Source organism: Equus caballus, chromosome X (assembly GCF_041296265.1).
Source record: "Equus caballus isolate H_3958 breed thoroughbred chromosome X, TB-T2T, whole genome shotgun sequence".
In the NCBI taxonomy this organism is placed as follows: Eukaryota; Metazoa; Chordata; class Mammalia; order Perissodactyla; family Equidae; genus Equus; species Equus caballus.
The window spans coordinates 26555082-26575133 of NC_091715.1; the positions used below are offsets into that span (position 1 = coordinate 26555082).

Consider the following 20052-nt stretch of genomic DNA (forward strand, 5'->3'; position numbering starts at 1 on the left):
CTATTATATAGCCACGAGAAGGGCCCAAATTAAAAATCTGACAATACCAAGTATTGAAGAGACGTGAAGCAATTTCTACGTTTATTCACTACTGATGAAAGTATAAATTTATACAGCAATTTTGAAATCTTCTTTGGTAACACCTATAAAGCTACCTATACCCAACAATTCAGCAATTCTAATCCTAGGTGTATACAAAATACAAAAGCATCCATATATTCACAAAAATATATGTACAATTATGTTCATAGCAGCATTATGGGTAATGGTCCTAAACGAGAAACAACCCAAATTTTCTGAACAGTAGAATGCATAATTAAATTGTGGTATATTCATAAAAAGGAATACTATCCAGCCATGAAAATTAATGAACTAATGCTATATGCAACATGGATGAATCTTGCAAACATCAAGTGACAAAGTCAGGGACAAAATTATATATATTATGCAACTCTATTTTCATTAAGTTAAAAATAAAATTAATCTGAGGTACAAATCTGGATAGAGGTTACCTTTGAGAAGTGGGAAAAGTTTATAACTATGATAGGGTTTAATGAGGGTTTTTGGATTGCTGGGAACATACTATCTTTTTATCTGGGTGTGGAACAATGAGTATGTTACCTTTGTGACATCTTCAAGCTATAATTATGATTTGCGTACTTTTCTGGATACTTCAATACATTTTCTTTAAAAAAATTGTGTCATAGTGTAAAGTTTAAAGTTTTTTCAGAGGTCAAAAAGGCCAGAATTCTCTTTAGACCATATTAGAATTAACACATATTCATAAAGAATATTATCATTCCAACACACTTGCATATATTTCCCCTGTAATAATTTTCTCAAGGTCACACAGTAGTTTTCTCCTGTGAAACTGAGAGATTAGGAGAAAGCCCAGGCTGAGGTATCACACAGATCTCAACACCAGCCCCAGCTCTGCAACTTGCAACCTACGTGAACTTGGATCTAAATTTCACTAGACATCAGCTTTTTCATTTCTGAAACAGGGATAGCATTACATACAAAGTATGTAAAGTTCTTAGAAAATAATGAGCACATAAAAGTGCTAATAATCATTGCTTCATGGGTAAAAATTGTTGACACTTGGCTTAGTGAAATTATTTCCATCACATTTATTTTTATTTTTAAAAATGCTTTTTATTCACCAAATATAAAATTAGAAACTAGAGAGAAACATCAAAAAATATTTTCATCCATATTCCTCTTCATAAATAATCTCTATTACTTTATTCTATAGGCTTTAACATTTCATAGACTTTTTTCCTCCCCAAATTATCCCAAAGGTGTGTACTATAAACACATTTAGTTACACACCCCAATTTTCAAGCCATGATAAGATAGGGACATTATAAATAGCCTTTCTGAACAACTACCTTGTAGTAGACTATTTCCTTCCAACCAACAGAGGCATAATTATGGTACAGAGATGGCACCAAAAAGGGAATGAGTATCACTGCATAGAAAAACCAGCTTCAAGGAAGAGAATTTGAACCGAGTTTTCTAAATGAAGTAGGAGTTTTCAAGGCAGACATCAGGAAGATGAGTATTCCAAGTAAGAAGAATAGCATGTACAAAGATGCTGTCATACAGAGAACCAGAGATAGCTTGTAGGAATAGAATATAGGTTGAAGGACACGAGCAGGCTAAGAGGAGACAAGCATTGAGAGACAGGTAGGGGTAAGGTAATAAAAATCATTGCAGGCCAAAGTGATGAGGCTCTGCAGAAGATGGAAAGCAACGAAGGATTTTAAGTAGAAGAGAAACTATATTAAATAGATTCCTGAGACTCTACACTGATGTCAATGTGGAAATTGGATTGAAGAGAGGTAAGAATGCAGGCAAGGACTTCCAGGGGTTGATGATATGGGCTTTACCTTGGGAAATAGTGACAGGAGCAAAGATGAAATAATGAATATGAGAGATAGTTAAGAAATGCTAGGACTGATTACATGTGGAGGGCTCACAGGGAAAGGAAAGGGATGTGTCCGGCGTGACTCCAGGTTTCTGGTACAAGTGTCATGGTGAATGGTGGTGCAATACCAAATATGGGGAAGTCAGTAAAGGAAGCAGGTTTAGAGGGAAGTAGGGCACAATGAGTTAAGTTTCACCTTGTTGAGCTTGAGGTGCCTTTTGGACTTCAAGGTGAATATACACAGAAGAAAATCAGAAGAAATTGGGCTTGGGAAAGAGATCGCACAGAAGACATACAGGCTTATCAATTTCTGCCTATTTTTGATAGCACAACCTTCTGAAGTAACAAGAGAAATGCCTTCCTTTTTCAACACAACAGTACTGTTCACGTGTCCCTTATCTTTGCTTATGTTTTCCTTAAAATTAAATAATACTTGGTTCTACAAACATTGTTTACAGGATGCCACCATTCTGGAAAACTCCAGCTAAAATACTAAAATATAGAGTGTATTCAAACCAGCACAGAACATAAGTATTAGTCCTTGTAATCTAGACATTATGCCATGTCCAGGATTGCATTAATTTACTAAGAATTGGGGCCAGCCTCGTGGCTGAGTGATTAAGTTTGCGTGCTCCACTTCGGCAGCCCAAGGTTTCGCCAGTTCGGATCCTGGCGCAGACATGGCACCGCTCATCAGGCCATGTTGCAGTGGCGTCCCACATAGCACAACCAGAAGGACCTACAACTAGAGTATACAACTATGAAGTGGGGGGCTTTGGGGAGAAAGAAAAGGGAAAAAAAAGAAGATTGGCAACAGATGTTAGTTCAGGTGCCAATCCTTAAAAAAAAAATTACTAAGAATCTATATCATCTTGCTTTGAATTAATGTTAAGCATGTGCTCAAATAAGGTTGGTCTCTCTCTCTCTCTCTCTCTTTCTCCCTGTATATACACATATATACATATATATACATATATATGTATATATATGCATCCCTACATATGGATAAAAGGCAAATGTATAGATATATGTATATGTACACACATTTGTATACATTTATATATATATTTACATTCACTGTGTGGATGGGAAGTCAGACCTTTCTTATCAAAAACTTCATTAATTTAAAGATATTGCTTCTTTAAGTAGCAAAATTTTAACCACTAATTATGTCTTTTCTGATTTAAAACATGAGAGACGAGTATATGACACTTGTATGTGACATTCTAACTTTACAGGCATTGCTATAAAACTTCCAAAGTCATGTGGGAGAGGAAATCATCCATTAACCACTCATGTGAATGCAAAATTTACACAGCGCCCCAGCAAAATCCTCACATGGCTTCTTTACTCCAAATTTTCTGACACTGCACGTTGAATAAAGGAGTCCAATCGTCTTCAGTCCAATTCTCTGACACATAAATCAGATACCAGGAGGGAATACATTAAAACACAGACATTCACTACCAACCCACGTAGGGATGGGAAGGCACATTTTATCCATAGACATATCACAGGAGGCTTTGCAAAATACTTTAGGGAAATCAAAATACTTTATATTTATTCCATGCCATTGGATCAACCAACTTAATACATTCACCAAACAATTTGTCTTAATAATACCACATAATATTTGTACAAATTATTTAACGTCATTTGATATAAAGTTGGTTTTCATGTCTTGATTTTAGTGAATGTATCTTAGCTCTTAGTGACCTTTCTCATCTTCGAAAATTATTCCTTTATTCAACAAACAAGTTTATTAACTTCGTCGGATGAGGAAGAAACTGTACATGTATGTATAGCCTTATGTTTAATAATTTGCTCTAAAATGTTATTTTCCAGGCTATTCTTTTTCAAAAGAGGATGCTTGTCTGTGTCCATTCTTTTGATATATCTTTAACTCTTCAAAATGGTAGACAGTAACTTTAAGACTAAACTCATTTAACAAAATAATCCAAATGGCTTTTATATGCCAAAAACTCTCTTGGGTCTGTGGCCTTAGATACTTTCAATACATTTAACTGGACTCCCACATGTTAACGTGGACAGGAGAACCTATCTGAAAATGGGATTTTAATACCTCTCTGCCTTTTCTCTGGAAGGTGTTTTCATTAGAGCAACTTCTGTAAACTATGGGCCTAACCATGTTTCTGATTCTTTTTTACTAGAAACAGCTATCTCCCTAGAACACTAGGCTCTCTTTATGCTCCATTTATAGTCTTTTTTCAGCTTTTCAAATGTAAAAGGCCCACATATGACCTGCGTACCTCCAAAACACCCCCCTCACTTTGTTTTAGTTTTTACTCAAATGCCACCTTCTCAATGAAGCTTCTCCAGGCTATGCAGAGGGAAATGAGGGCATTAAAAAGAGAAAGGGGGTTAATGGGGAAAGAGGAGGCTGAGATGCCACAGTCAACACTAATTAAAGGGGGAGGTAATCATGGGCAAACGCAGACCGAGTTTGTGTGAATTAGGGATAGCCCATATGAACACAGCTATCTTAGTAGATGTCTCTCAGCCAAAGAAATAAAGGCGGAAAATAAGGTGGAAAATGAAAGGAAGTAGGAGAACAAAGAAAAGCTTAGGGCCACCACTCTTAATTTATCCCACCTAAAATCTAATCCAGTCACTATCTGTGAGTGCTATGGACTGCTTTTGAAGGTGGCCTAGTCCCACAGGCATCCCATTGGAATAATTACATTCTAAAGTTACTTGTACCAGGCCTGGTAATGCCAAAGTAGATGCTTTTCGGTTGTTACTTTAACTGAAAATATACTACGACTTAGAACAATTTCTGCTTTAGTGTTTTCTTAGTCACCCTCCCAACCCCTGCCCCCTAGCCTGCTTTTATCTCTTCTGAAAATTTCTGAGAAACATTGAGTATTATACTTTTACCCATCTGTAATTAGTTACAACACTATTATATCAAAACTATGGAATTCCCTAAAATGGATATAGCAGTGGTCTGTCAGAGAAGTCTTTTAGTCGGTCATGAGTGTGTATGTGTACAATATATTTGATCATGTATGAGATGACACATTATAGTATCGGGTGTCATAAGCCTTTTTCAATCTGTAATCCCTGCAATTTCGTTGAAACATAAGCAATTAACATGGGTCACTAGTATATATTAAATGGTCAGTTGTAGCAGTTCAAGAGTTTCCTCTTTGTCATTTAATAATGGAGAGTGAGATAACATTGTTGCAGATTGACAGTCTAAAGCAGTAACCCGAGGAAATGACATTTCACTGGGATAAAAAAACACATTTCACACAAAAAGAGAAAAAAACAGAGATAAGACTTTAAGCAACTGTGTTATACGTTGGGTAAGAGACACTATGTTTAGAACACCCTTGGGCTGATAAAGCTATTTAAACACACATTGATTGGATCCTTAGATGTGTCAGACTTGGCCCCTAAGTATCACAAGCGAAAAGCAGGCATTTGGTGGCTACAATGAATGTCTCAAATATAATCTGCACTTGCGTCTATATGTGAATCTATGTGTCACATTCAGAACAATAAATTGTTGTATTTTCCCTTAATGTTGATGTTTTGGTAAATGTATATATAAGTTTTGCTGAAATTGTTTTAACTTTTTACAGTAAAAATTTTATTATTCCCTTCCTATAATTTTATTATTATAGGAAGAAAATATGAAAATATCCACATTATCCTTTGTTAATATTTACTGGTTATGTTTCCAAGGAAACAATTACTTTGACTCAGGTTGAGGGCTTGAAAGGATAAGTAACTGCTCTCCAACAAAACTTCCATCACTTAAACATCTTGCTATGCCCTCATCAAGACTACAGCAGAAGGCTTCTAGGAAAAAATATACTGAAGCTGTTCAATTTCTCATTATTTGACTAAATGTGATCCTTTCTGTGGTTTTTATACCTTTGCCCTCTCTTAGACTGTAGTTTGAAGAGGGCATAAATAATATTCCTCTGACCAGTTCTCTAATACATATTATTCAACTATGATAAAAAAACAGATCTGCATTCATATATTTCTCCAAAGGACAGGAAGCTAGTGTGAACAAACAGTGTGTAGTTAATGAAAGGGAATTATGCATGAATGGGACATAGTTTGGATTGGTTTAAATAAATAGACTGCATTCTAAATATGTGTAATATATAAATTACATTATAAATTTTCTACATAGTTTCTGCATTGTAATTAATTATTTTGAATGACACGTTTAGCGTATTAAAGAAAATAATCTGACCTTTAGCTGTTCTTCCAAAGCAGCAGTTGCGTGATCTCCACTGGATTCATCGACTACCACCACCATGTGAGTGAGAGAGTTGACCCTGACTTGCTCCTGTTCTAGGTCTTCTTGAAGCACCTGAAAGATAAAAGTTTTAAAATAGAAAATTAAAAGAATAGTATCCTGATCTATATGCCAAAAACATTTCTTGCCAAATACATGCAATTTCTTTCTGCCTCATTTTGGGTAATGTAATTTTTTATTAAAGTAGAACCATTCCTAGCAAATTTTCTGCTATGGTGCTCAGCAAAATTTGCACACTTCTACTGTCAATTGAATGCGAAAGTATACACAGAGAGCACGTGTTAAGAAAGGCACAGTAGTATGTTCTTCCCCTTATCCCACCTCCTCTTACTTTTTCAAGGACTTTTCTCCTAAAATTACTTGCTGCCTCTGGCATCCTCAATGTCTCATTCTCTACTGAAGTTCTCTGTTATCAACCAAAACAAAACAAACTCTCTTGACCCAATAAATCTCTCCCACTACTGTGCTATTAGGTAGGTGTTCCTCTTCACTGAAAAATATTTTGTGTTTTCTACCCTCTTTACACTTCCCTACCCTACTATTCTCTCTGCCTATTATCGTATTGAAACATCTCTTATAAAGGTTGTCATCAACCTCCAGGTTCCTAAATCCAATAGCCATTTTATGATATCATCTTACTTGACATTTCAATTACCAGCCCAATTAACTGCTCCCTCATGTTTGACATTGTCTTCTCTTGAGCTTCATGTACCAGTCTTTCCTGATTATCCTCCCACCCGACTAAGTGCTGATTTTCAGCTGCTTTGCTGGTTCGTTCTCCTCTGCTCAACTATAAATCAGATGTCATTCCTCTGTGTAAAAACCAATGGATTCTCATCACGCTGAGAAGGGAAATTTAAATTCTTTACCTGAAATCCTTATATGTTCTAGCATCTACCTCCCTCTCCAATCTAATTGCATACGATTCTTGCCCTCTGACACTATGTTTCAGCCACACTTGTCTCCTTTCTCTCCCCCAAATGTGTCAAGCGATTTTCTATGCTTGAATTGTTCTTCCTCTGTATCTTTAAATAATCTCTCCTTATCATTCAGGACTCAGTTTTTAAGTGTCACCTGCCCAGAGACACTTTTCATGAATATGCTACTTAAATTTGCTCCTTAGTTACTCTCTTTTTCTATCAGTTTTTTTTAACATAACATTTTTGCTACTCAATATTTTCTTATGTATTAGTTTAGTCATTTGATGTTTGTCTCTACTTACTGGAATATAGAATCCACTAGAACAGAGATGTCTTCTGTCCTTCTCACTACATATTCCAAGCAACTAAAAGTCAATAAGCTTTTGTTGAATGAATGGTGCTATGTGGATAGATGAGGACAATATATACAGATGAGTTTGGCCCTTTCTGATTGCATAGAGATTACCATCTAATAGGAGGCATTAGCTTTTTCTTAAATGTAATTACAATTATATTAACAAGCACATATGATCACAAAACAGTATTCCAATCTTTCAAAAACCATAGTGTACAATTTTTTTGGTAAAGATAAACTAGGTTAAACAGAAGAATAAATAGAGAGTAAACAGAAGAGACTCTTCTAGAACCAAGATATCCTGCCTGGGAGGTCCAGTTTCCCTAAGACATTATCATATTACACTAATTATTTGGGAAATTCCTGAATGAGTGTGCAAAAGTTCTAGCCATCTAGCTTGCATCTTAGAACATTTTATTATGTAATGCAAGGATGGAAAGTGGGTTTGGGAGAAGGCCTGTCACTTTCTGAAAAATCTGAAGTGCCTGCTTGTGAAACAACAATGCTTGGCACCTGTCAGACTAGCTCTTAGTTATTCAAACTCTTGGGCAAGTATAAGGGAACTTACTAGGATTGGCTGTATCAAAAACCCAAATGCATGAGCATTTTTATCCTAGGACTTCTATTTTTCAAATGTCAACATTTTAGAGCACTATAAAATCACTTACTTTTTCTTCCTCTCTCTAGATCTTCATGCTGTATTTTCAAGTGAAGCAATTTAGAATAAAATGACCATGCATCTATTTTCTGTGTGGAGTCTATGCTGTCTATCGTGCCTTTGACATTCCAGAGCTTACACTGGTTAATAAAACTCTTTCTGCCATGAGGCCAAAAATGGAAACATTAACATTCAGAGTTGCCCTTGAAAGTCATGTTGAGTCTGTATTTTCTGAGTTATATAAGCCAGGACCAGAAACATTTCAAATGTGCCAGCCAAGAATTTTAAAAATAATAGTTAAAATAATATTTTGGTGGCCAATATATCATAAGTTGCTTTAATTAATCTGGCTGATTCTTTTTCCCTATCACTCAAGTATGAGAGTATATATTAATACATATATTAAAAACAACTAGGAAATCATACTATATTGCTCACATTTTTACATGTAAATAGTTATTTTTACTGTTTTAATATATTTTAGTAAAGGAACTTGAGAAAATCATTATTTAATCCCTGAAGTCCTTATTTTCAAACTCATATTGAATCTTTCTAAAGCATATGTGATCAGATGTACTATCTATTTTATTCAGTACTTAGATTTCTGATTTTGTTTTATCTATTTGCTCTATAATCAGAAATTATCTTCTTGCCGTATTGATCAAGGGTTGACATTTTATGCTTTTGCAAAAGTGCTAACACAAAATACCACTAAAGCTAGTTGTGAGTTGATAGCTTTAAAATCAAACATAAGAACTCAATAGCTGCAAGATAGAAGTGAACGCGACACTATAATCATATTTCCTATTTTCCCAAACCTCTGCTCTGAAAATAAGTATTAATGAATATCACAGTATTATCTAATCCTCCAATATTAGCAAAAGACAAAAGAGTATAAAATATCCAAGGTCCAGCGTTTATTTTTCAAAAAGTTGCTTCTCAGAAGTAGCAAAACTGCCACACACAAAAAGGTGAATTTAAAAAGTTAAATTTTTCTGCCATCCTATGTACCCATGAATAAGGGCCTTGATTATTGGTGTTAAATATACTCTCCTGCTTCCCTTTGAGAAAACATGGATTCTCAAGGCTACTAATTTTTAAAATACCTTAAAGTCTTGAAAAGCTATATTAAAATTAATTTTTAATTAAATATTTACTTTTTATGGATTAGATTTTACCATAGCTGGATTTATACAATGAAGATTTACAGTTGATTTGATAATTAAGCCTGAAATATGAGCCAAATTATTCTGAATATAGATGTACCCCCAGAGAAGTATGCTAAAATTTTTGCCTATCAGAAGATAATATCTTCAAATTAAAGTGTTGTAATATATGAATGTTAAAGTATGTTTTTCTTTATTAAAAGCACATAAATTATTTACACACACATATATACATACTAGGCATTTTATTATGCATTTCTGGCCATTATTTTTATTAAAGTAATGCATTTGTTACATGTATCAGATTAAAGAAAAGTCTGTCACGCTCCTAATTAAATTTCTATACCGTTATTAGATAGATACAAATGTCAGCAATGTTTGTTCCCTAATGTCAACTAACAAGCTTTTTTTTCCCTTATGACAAGAGAAAAGGCCAACAGTGAAATTTAACATTAAAAATGCTTAGATTTGACAAGGTTAGATTTTGTTATACCTCTGTAAATAATTTTTTTAATAAATTATTGTCTAGTTAAAGAACCTGACCAAACTCATTATTCCCTTAGTACATATTCACAACCTTATGATTTAAATATGACTTTTCTTCTATATCTTTCACATGTCACCAGTGGTACCAAATTCTTGCTCTGACCTATGTCAAGTTGGTTTTAAAAAACTGGCTGAGGACAACCACTGGAGAAGGAGTCACTTGAGTGTTTACGCTAGACTTACGATACTTTACCCTTTCTTAGCACATATGTCAAATAATGCTTGGAAAATAAAGGCATGGAAATATGTAAAGCTAGGGAATTATTGGATTTGATGTTTAGAGGTGAAGAGCAAAAAATTAATAAAAAGGTAGAGCAATAGAAAACAAATACAAGGTTGGGTCTCCTGTAAGCTCCATAGGAGGAGATACAATATTTCCCTTGGCCATAGTATACGCTCAGCAACATGGAACAGGAGAGAGCAGCGGTTGCCTATGTGCATAGCTTATTTTGTGACTTCTTCTACTTCAATGATTAACCAACGTGAAATTGCCAACACTTGCAGGCCCTATATGCATGCGTGTGTGTGCATAGACACACACACCTAGAAACAACACAGATCACAGGTTCTTCATGGATTGTAAGGCCATCTATTGCATCCCACATATCACTTTAAATTAATATGATTAGGGGCCGGCCCTGTGGCATAGTGGTTAATTTTGCGTACTCCGCTTCAGTGGCCTGGGGTTGGCTGGTTCAGATCCTGGGTGCAGACCTACACACTGCTCATCAAGCCATGCTGTGGTGGCATCCCATAAAGAAGAACTAGAAGGACACACAACTTGGATATACAACTATGTACTGGGGGCTTTGGGGAGAAAAAAATAGGAAGATTGGCAACAGATGTTAGCTCAGGGCCAATCTTCCTCACCAAAAAAAAAAAGAAGAAGAAGAATGTCCTTGGAGAAGCCGTAAAAAATTATTTAAAAATTAATATAATTAGAAAGATTAATAAAATATTAAGTTTAAGTAATGTATAGTTTTTTATTTTGTTTTGTTTTTTATGAGGAAGATTAGCCCTGAGCTAAGATCTGCTGCCAATCCTCCTCTTTTTGCTGAGGAAGACTGGCCCTGTGCTAACATCAGTGCCCATCTTCCTCCACTTTATATGTGGGACGCCTGCCACAGCATGGCTTGCCAAGCAGTGCCACGTCCGCACCTGGGAACCGAACTGGCGAACCCCGGGCCACTGAAGCGGAACATGCGAACTTAACTGCTGCACCACCGGGCCTGCCCCAATGTATAGTTTTTTAGCTTAGTCTAATTAATGTACACAAAAGGAATGATGGATGAGAACAAAACTTGTATCAAATATAAAATTTGCAAAAATCTTAGGAAACCAGAAGAGTTTCTAGGATCATGGAATAAGTTCAACATCTAGGAAAGTAGTATCTTGGAAAATCCATCTCAGGAACAAAAAAAAATCCCTAGATACTTATGAACAATCAGCTAATGCAACATATCTGGATATAAACTTATTTTATTTTCAAATAAAAGGGTCCTGGCCAAATCAGAAAGGTTCATGATTTCTTACGAAATAATGGGGAGGTTGGCAATGGATCCTTCTCTTTGCCTTTTCTCTTATGGCTAGTCTTACTTCCTTCTTTCCATCATCTCTGCACTGGGCTAGGCTCTACTCCCCCTGCTTCCTTGAATGAAATGATCTGGCAATGACTTACCATTTTATTTTCAGTCCATTATTCACTTTGCTAAGCCTGACTGGTCAAAGTATTGTTTAGTTCCCCAGGAGGATCTATTTGTGGTATGTAATTTTGTTGTAAATTTGCTGAATATTTTAAATAACCGTCCTCAACAGGCTCTCCTAAAAGGGCTTTTATTTTGATATCCACTTACTTAAATGTATTGCATAGTCGCTTTTACATTTTTGTTAGAAATAAATGTTTATATTTCTTCCAACTCCTAAGCTACCAAAGGGGAGCCCTAAAGACCATTTCAATGAAGACATCTGAACAATTTTTAAAGCACCTAATGCTCCCCAATTGCAGAGAGAGGGCTCAATAAATATGAAAAATTGTTTTAAAAACAGTTGACAATTAATGTACCTCTATATCTTTTACAATATAAGGAGAAAGGACATAGTGTGGATGACAGATGGACAAAAAGGTGTGCATGATTAAAGGAGTGAGATCTGAAGTCAGGTTTCCTAGGTTTGATTCCTGGATGTATTGCTAATGAGCTATGTGACCTTGAGAAAGTTTTGAACCACACCAAGCCTCAGCTTGCTAATTTTCAAAATTGGGATAATAAGAGTAACTATTTCTGTAGGTGGTTAGGAAGACTGCATAAGCTATAATTGGTTAGCATGTTGCCTGACACACAGTACGAACTCAATAAATATTAACAGCTAGTTAATCCTAAAAACTCACATTTAGGCATATTCACAACAAAGACTTTAAACCATACTACAGGAACCCAATAGTCACCTAATTCACCCTCAGCTAATTCATGCTGCCTACCAGCCTCTAATAGGCATCCTAAGTACAGAAAGGGAATATGATTTTGGAAATGAAGGAAAAGAAGAGCTGAAGTCACAGCAAAGTTTTAGAATCTGGAGAAATACATAATGAATTTTAAATTGTTAAATAAGACTTTAACTTCCAAATTATTTACATAAGATTAACAACAGTAGCTTTAAACTAACTGTTCTAGTGGTCTCATACATTGCTGAAAAATAAGCATGGTCAGAGGAGCTATTTCATGGACTGGGGAAGACAGACCCTAATCACTAAATACTAGCCCTCAATTCTCCTACCTTTCCTCTTCCCTCTATGATTCATGCATGCATGCATGCATCCATCCATCCATCCATCCTGCACATAGTTAAGCCACCGAAATCAGAAATTAAAGTGAATGCCAAGAAAACCTAATAAATAATTACAAAATGCCTTTTGCCTAACAATAATTATTGAAAAAGAAGACAATAGGATTCTTGGGAGAGAGGGTTGGGCTGGAAGGTTTCAGGTGCAGTAGAGGGGAAGTTATATACATTGATTGGCTAACAGTATATAGATGAGGTATTCAATTCTACTGATTACCTTTCTGCTCAAACATTATTTGCCATTCTCACCATAAGCCTATTTTCTTCTATGTTCCCCTTCTAGTCCCTTTTGCTCTGACTTTAAAGTAAGAACTACAGGATTAATGGTCAAAAAACAAATCTTTAATCATTTTGATTCTGAGAATTTCATACACAGCCACCACCAGTGAGCTGTCCTTCCTCACTGCTTACTGTGAGTTTGAAGACTTCTATACACTCAGTCTCTCCGTCTCTTCCATCTAGATATTCCCAAACCCGGGAAACCAAGGGCAACATTTCCCCAATCTCTTTGCTACTCTCTGCATTTGCTCTAGACTCTAGGATCTCCCCTGGAGTCAAGCTTCAGTGGAATCTTAAAATGAAGGGAAAGAGCCTGGGTTCAAAAGCAGACAAGTCAAGATGAAAGTCAAGTCTACCAATTACTATTCAACTTACCCGGGCAACTCCTTAACCTTTGTGAACACATTTATTAAACTGCAAAATTCAGGGTTAAAATCCCTCCAGGATAGGTTTAGTACTGGAGGTAGATGAGACGACTCATTAAAATCAGCTAGCACAGTGTTTAGTAGAGTTGGTAGGTGGTAAGGAAATGCTTATTTTCTTCTATTTCTGACATCATCACCTTATCCTTCCATTCTTAGACAAAGATCCATGGAAACAGCCCTTCTGGGCATTAGTATTTATTCTCAATACCCCTGATAATCATACACGTATCTTTTAATTACTAAATATTCTCAGCGTGTTGAAACTATAGAACATCGTGTAAAAATCTCTGATTTAGTAGTTTTCTCATTCTCTCTAGATATGACCTAGATATTCAATTGTTAACAGAACATAAAATATTATCCAGTATAAATTATCTCTGAAGAATGTAGTTCCATCGAATAACAGAGTACTACCAGTTGTACCGCTAGAAATCATTCTGTTCCTAACAGAAATATTAAACATAAATGACAGTATACTGTAGTTAACAATTTCATATTCTTTAGAAAGAGACATAGTGCCATATTAAATCTTATTTGCAACATGCGATTGGATTTATGAACATGTATTTTGTTCTAAGATAGGTGAATATATTTTTCAAGAAAAATTATTTTTGTAAAGCTCATATTATCATATCTGTTATGACTTTCTTGTAAAGAATTTTCCCCTAAAATATGTTCTAATATGTTTCGTATTCTTAAATAATTCATTTATATTATCAATGTTGCATTACCTATTCAAGGGAACTGAAATTAATTGGTACCGGTTCAGGAAAATAGAGATACTTTACATGAGACTAACTCAATAAGTGAGAGAGAGAGTTCTTTGTTTTTCCTTTTTTTTTTATCCTCCTCAGAAGCCAGAAACTTCTAATGAAAAAGCATTACAGAAGCAATTAAGCATAAAAAATAAAGTTGGTGTCTCTAAGATGAGGGGGTCTTGGGTAGTTATATTTTAGTAAGTGCACTGATGTACTTTAAAACAAGACTGTGACATTTCAAGCAATGATACTGAATCATTACTCAGTAATTTCTAATAACTAATTAATAATCTGTTAGCTGGATATACTTGATAAAATAAGAACATGGGTATGGATTTCATTATTATTACTGTTATTATTTTAATTAAATCAATGGCCTTATCTAGTATGCAAAGTTATACTTAGATTCTGCTGCTTGTTTATAATATGTTCATGGAAAATTAGGTGTCTCCTCAACCAGATTAAAAAAATTAAAACTGACTATCATGCATATACTACTATGTAGACTATGTAAGTGTGATGTTCTTTTTAACATTAACTTGCCACTTATTTGTGTCGAAAGAGTATTATTACCACAGAAATCAATTTCATTCAGGTATAAGTCATGTCTTTTACAATAATAACACCTAACATCATTTACACAATTCTGAGTATCAGGTATTATTCTAAATGCTTTTTATGCAATTATGTATTAAATATTTTTACCAATCCTATAACATAGGTATCATCATCATCATCATCATCATCCTGATTTCATACTTGGGGAAGGTGAGGCACGAAATAGTTAAGTACTTTTTGAAAAGTCATTCAGCTTGCAAGTGATAGAGCTCCGTTTTGAAACTAGGCATTCTGGCTCCAGAGTCTGTGATATACTGCCTCTCATATAAAAGATATTAATATTGCTCAAATAAGCATAAGAGATAGATACACTGTTTTGAATAACTCTACATCATAAGGCACAGAAATAGAAACTTAAAGTCTAAGTGGATACGTGTACTCAGTTGAGTTCCAGGTTTTACCCCCCGCCCAGTGACACTTTAATTCAATCTATTACATTTTAAAGACTCTTACCACAAAGCTGGATTAAGACACACACATAATAGTTACGTCCTACTACATGTTCTTATTGAGCATTCCAAATTAGTCATAATACTGTGTATTGATATGGCCATGGGTGCTTCTCCCACCTGAGAGAATGCATTTTTTTCTCCTATGGTTCCTATAACCTACCCCTTGAAGGTCAAGTAAAGTTTATATGGAACCCAAAGAAAGAGGCAGAGCAATATCTCTAGGCCTCTTCTCTCCTTTCTTACTAAGAATCTGGAAAGAAAGGTTAAATTGTAAGCCTAGCTTAAAAGGCCAACAAGACCTGACTGAGCCTAGGACTGAGGCCAAAAGGGCAAAAGGAGTCCTTACAATTTATACGAAGTTAAACCTAACTCAGAAGGCCAGAGTTCTATACACAATTTTAAAAACTAAGTCTTATGATTACAGACAGTACAGTTTGCCTGGCTGGTCCACTCTAAACATCTTCCTCATGAACTGACCACCCTGTGGTAAGGAGCCAGCTAAGGATGTGATTTCATCGAATGGCTTTCCTTTCCTGCATAACCAAGGGTTATAAGCTTGATTTCTATGAACGTATCTAAGAATGACCGCTGGTAGCATCTTCTGTGATATTTATAAAGATGCCGGGGTTACAAGCATTAAAATATTTGAACAGAGAATGAAAAAGGATAGAAAGAAAAAACAAAAGTGAGAGGTAGTGAGAGGGCACCAGAGATAATACTTCCATTTAAATGCCTTTATAGATGTATTCCTTCTTCATCTATATGAGTTGTTTTCTTGCCCCTACTCACAATTTTTTATTGTTTATTTCAATTGTCAGATTCATGTCTCTATCAGAAAGGTAGCAATGATGAACCCTCTGTGTGTGACAGAACTAGTCAGAATTATTTAAAGGGTCTACTCCAAAAGACATTTACTGAGCATCAGTTATATGCTAAGTACTCTGTTAGGCATTGGGGAAACAGCCTATCTGGTTCTCTGGTTGTAGTATAGTATTTTTTCCTGATTATATTGTTTACCTTTCCTATCATAGTTATCAAATATTCATTAAGTACTTATGGGGGCAAAAGATAGAAACTAAAATGTGATTTCATAAAAGTAACTAAGAACATGGACTTTTAATCTTGCAAAAGAAAGAAGAGAGCTTATTTACTAGTCACTAAAAGCACTACTTGATTCTGTAGCATTCTTAGGCCTTTCAGAATTGCTCATCCTTCTCCCAATTAACTGCATTTCTCTCTTCGCATTGCCTATTTTAAAAATCCAACTTTGGAGGCAGCCCTGTGGCCTAGTGGTTAAGTTCAGCATGCTGTGCTTTGGCAGCCTGGGTTTGGTCCCTGGGAGCAGACCTATGCCGCTCATTGGTGGCCATGCTGTGGTGCAGAACTACATACAAAATAGAGGAAGATTGGCACAGATGTTAGTTCAGGGTGAATCTTCCTCAGCAAAAAAATAAAAATAAAAATAAAATAAAATCCAACTTTGGCCTTCCAATTGCCCAGTCTCAGAACCTATTATTTTGAGCTCTGCACATTCCTTAAATCTAGTCCTGTTTGTACTGTTATTGATTTCCAAAATGTTTCTTACACCTGTTTGCAATTTTCATTGACACTGCCTTCAATCAGGTTCTATATACTTTCTGCAGTATCTTCCTAACATGTCTTCTGTCCTCCTGTTCATCTGTGCTCTAACTTATATGATATATCTTCCTAAAAATTAAGATAAATTTTCCAAAATTGCCACTCTTCAGTTTAATTTCTCATCAGTAACGGCTGCCTACTACCCATAGAATAACTCCAAATGCCTGAGTCTCGAGTTCAAGACTCTCCACGATCAAGTTGTAGTCCTCTAGTACTGAGCATAGTGTAACACATGACCTAGGCAAATGACATACCCTATATTCCCCCACCTCATTTCCTTTGCCCAAACAAATCACTGTTTTTAACCTCCTCAAGCCATCTGCCATATTCTGCCTTGTATAATGGTCACTTGTTTTCTGTGTCTTTATCGGATATACTAGAATGTGAGCTTCTTGAAGAAGATTCCATATATGGTACGGAACTGTGCTTTAATAAGTGTTTGTTCAGTGATATGGAATAGAATGCAATGGAATGCAATGAAATGTCAAATCTTTTAGCAGGATTACACCTAAACCTTCCCCATTACATGAACATTGAGATCATTTTAAAGGTCACCAGAAAAGGATATTTCACAATCATGGCAACCCAAATGTTTGAGATTAACTAAGCTTCAAGGAAAGAATAGGTGACTGAGCTTCTAGGAGGTCATTTAATTTGTATTAATCAGTACTTAACATAGAACATTCACTGAAGTCAAATTATAGTGCACATGTCACATTTATATCTGCAAATTCTAATAACTTGTATGGTAAGGACTTTGTTGACCGCATTACTAAGCCAATGTAGCTAATAACAAAAGACTAAATCTTTCAAAAGAATTGGAAACTTAGCTAGTAAACGAAGCTTTAAACTTCCTCTCCGTCTGACTGTGCTATGAGACAAAAGATTCCTCAGTCAAATATCTTCCTTTTGATTAAAATACCCTCGAAAATAGCAAACTTCTTTCCCATTAATGAATGTTCAAGCCCACAATGGACTTTTACTCCTCAATAATATTGTCACTCCTTCAAGGGAAATCTTTCATTCCTTATCAACATCACTAATAAAGTCTATCTCTTAAGACAGAAATAACCAACCAGGATTATTTCTGACACGTTCCTTGACAAGGGATACGAGAGGTCCAATTTGTCAACTCCTGAGAGAATCACTTTTGGGTGACTCAGATCTAAAGTAAACCTCTAAATTCTCTTCCCAAAGCAATAGCTATGAGGAATGAATTGTCTCTTCCAAATTTTGCAGCAAATTGAACTTTTTCGAGTTACCCAGAGTTAACAGTTTGGCTAGATTTAATAGTAACCACCAATATAGGATCTATCGTTTCACCTTGCCTAATTGGCAGATTCAGTAAAAATGACTTATCTCCATTATATTTCATAGTGGTTGAATTTCTAGCCTGCCTCATAATAAAATCGTGTTGAAATAAAGATAGCAAAGGATCCTGTCACAGAACATAGAGAAGCATATCTGTAATATTCACGGTGTACTTGTAAGATTTGCAAACATTTTTATTTTGCCCTCCAACTGAGAGAGAGAGAGAGAGAGTGAGGGAGAAAGAGCGAGCGAGTACCAGAGCCCTGTGACCTGAGCAGAATCTAAATAGATTACTAGCAACAAAATGTATCTTTTCTTCAATTTTGTCATCTGTAGTCATTTCTTAAGAAAAGGAAGAAGACAACTCAAGGATTCAACATCTATCCATGAAAAGCCAACAAGACTAAATGTTAGACTAGGTGAGAACTGTGGTGATGCAGCAGAGTGGGGTTGCTTTTTTGACTACTTCAAGGTCACTGATGTATTTTGTTCTTAGAGGAGAAATTTCCTTATTTTCATTCACTTTCAATTCTTCAGAAGCAAGGCTGCAAAGCGAATCAATGACTAAATAAGGCTTTAGTTTGAACTCAGTTACCTAAAGAAAAAAGCATTTATCTTCTTCTGTTTTATAAAGCATGGCAAGACGAACAAAAACAATTTACTCCTTTTAATGTGCACTTTTAAGAAAATATACATTTCACATTTAAGTAAATTCAACTCTTTTATAAACTGTTTGATTTTGTTAAATCATTTTTTTCCTCCCCGTAATTACTTCAAGTAACAAAAGAGTATTATTAATTGTCAGGCTTTCTCTTAGCTATGTGTTTTTTCTCTTGTCTTAATTTTATAAAAAATAATATATCCTGAAGTGGGTTTAAACATTTAAAGGTAGAAGATGGCCTCACTCTCTGAGCCAGCAAACCAATTCTTTCTGTTTCTCCTTATGCATTATATGAATAAGTCCTGGATGTAAAAGATTACATAATCAACTTGCATATAATTCTGTTGCTTTCTTTTTGTTTCAAATTATTCTCCTCAAAGCAATTTCATGCTCATCAGAAATGGCATATTTTCAAGTAATGGACAATCTATTCAAATTTTATGACAATATTAGTCAAACATTTTCCATTCCATTCACTCTCTATCTTCCAGAGGAAAGTGAAAAACATTTCAGGTCATTGTCAGAATATGAAGACTCTGCCTGGCCTGTCTAACCTTAATAAAGGGTCTGTTCAGAGTTTCAAACTAAGACCTCTCCTCGTAGTTGCCCTAAGTAATTCACACTTATGGCTACCCTGCCATTCTTCTGCCACTTCTCCTTTGGAGCCCTTCTTCCTGGCTTCTTTCTTAGACTCCAGGCATCCCGCAGCTGCAGCCTTTCCTCTGATGTGCAATGCTACTGGCCTTAGTCTGGCCCTTTTCTGAAATGCCTCATGTTCCAAAACTAAGAGGAACATGAAAACCATGACTGGAAGGAACATTAGAAACCAACTGGCTCAACACTTTCATTTCCAAAGTGAAGATATGGAGAACATGAGAGATTCAGCACTTTCTGAAAGTCATACGTTTAGTTAGCGGTAAAGCTGGGATAGTACTCTGGCTTCCAGGGTGAGGAGGTTGTCTTCGTTAGCTTCCTCTCCAAAGAGACCCTGAGCCAAGAATTTGCAAATAATTTATTTGGGAAGTGATCTCAGGAGGCATTAGGAGAAGGTGGAAGTGTGAGACAGGTTGTCCCGTGAACATCTAGAGCCCAGTCTTGCTAGGAAACCTCTGAGAGACTGTGGGAATTGAGCGACACCTTGGAATTCTCCCACGATGGGGTGAGGATTCTGCGGTATTTATCCATCATCTCCCATCC

At 35.7% G+C, this 20052-nt stretch overlaps 1 protein-coding gene across 8 annotated transcripts in view; it reads right to left on the reverse strand.

Moving 5' to 3' along the window:
- The window catches only part of DMD (dystrophin), a 2262230-nt gene that overhangs the window by 1360348 nt on the left and 881830 nt on the right, over positions 1-20052 (reverse strand). For all 8 annotated transcript variants that reach the window (XM_023633802.2, XM_070257261.1, XM_070257256.1 and 5 more), the window contains one exon: positions 6165-6284. In XM_023633802.2, coding sequence (XP_023489570.2) covers positions 6165-6284 — 120 coding nt within the window. The remainder of the gene's footprint in view (positions 1-6164; positions 6285-20052) is intronic.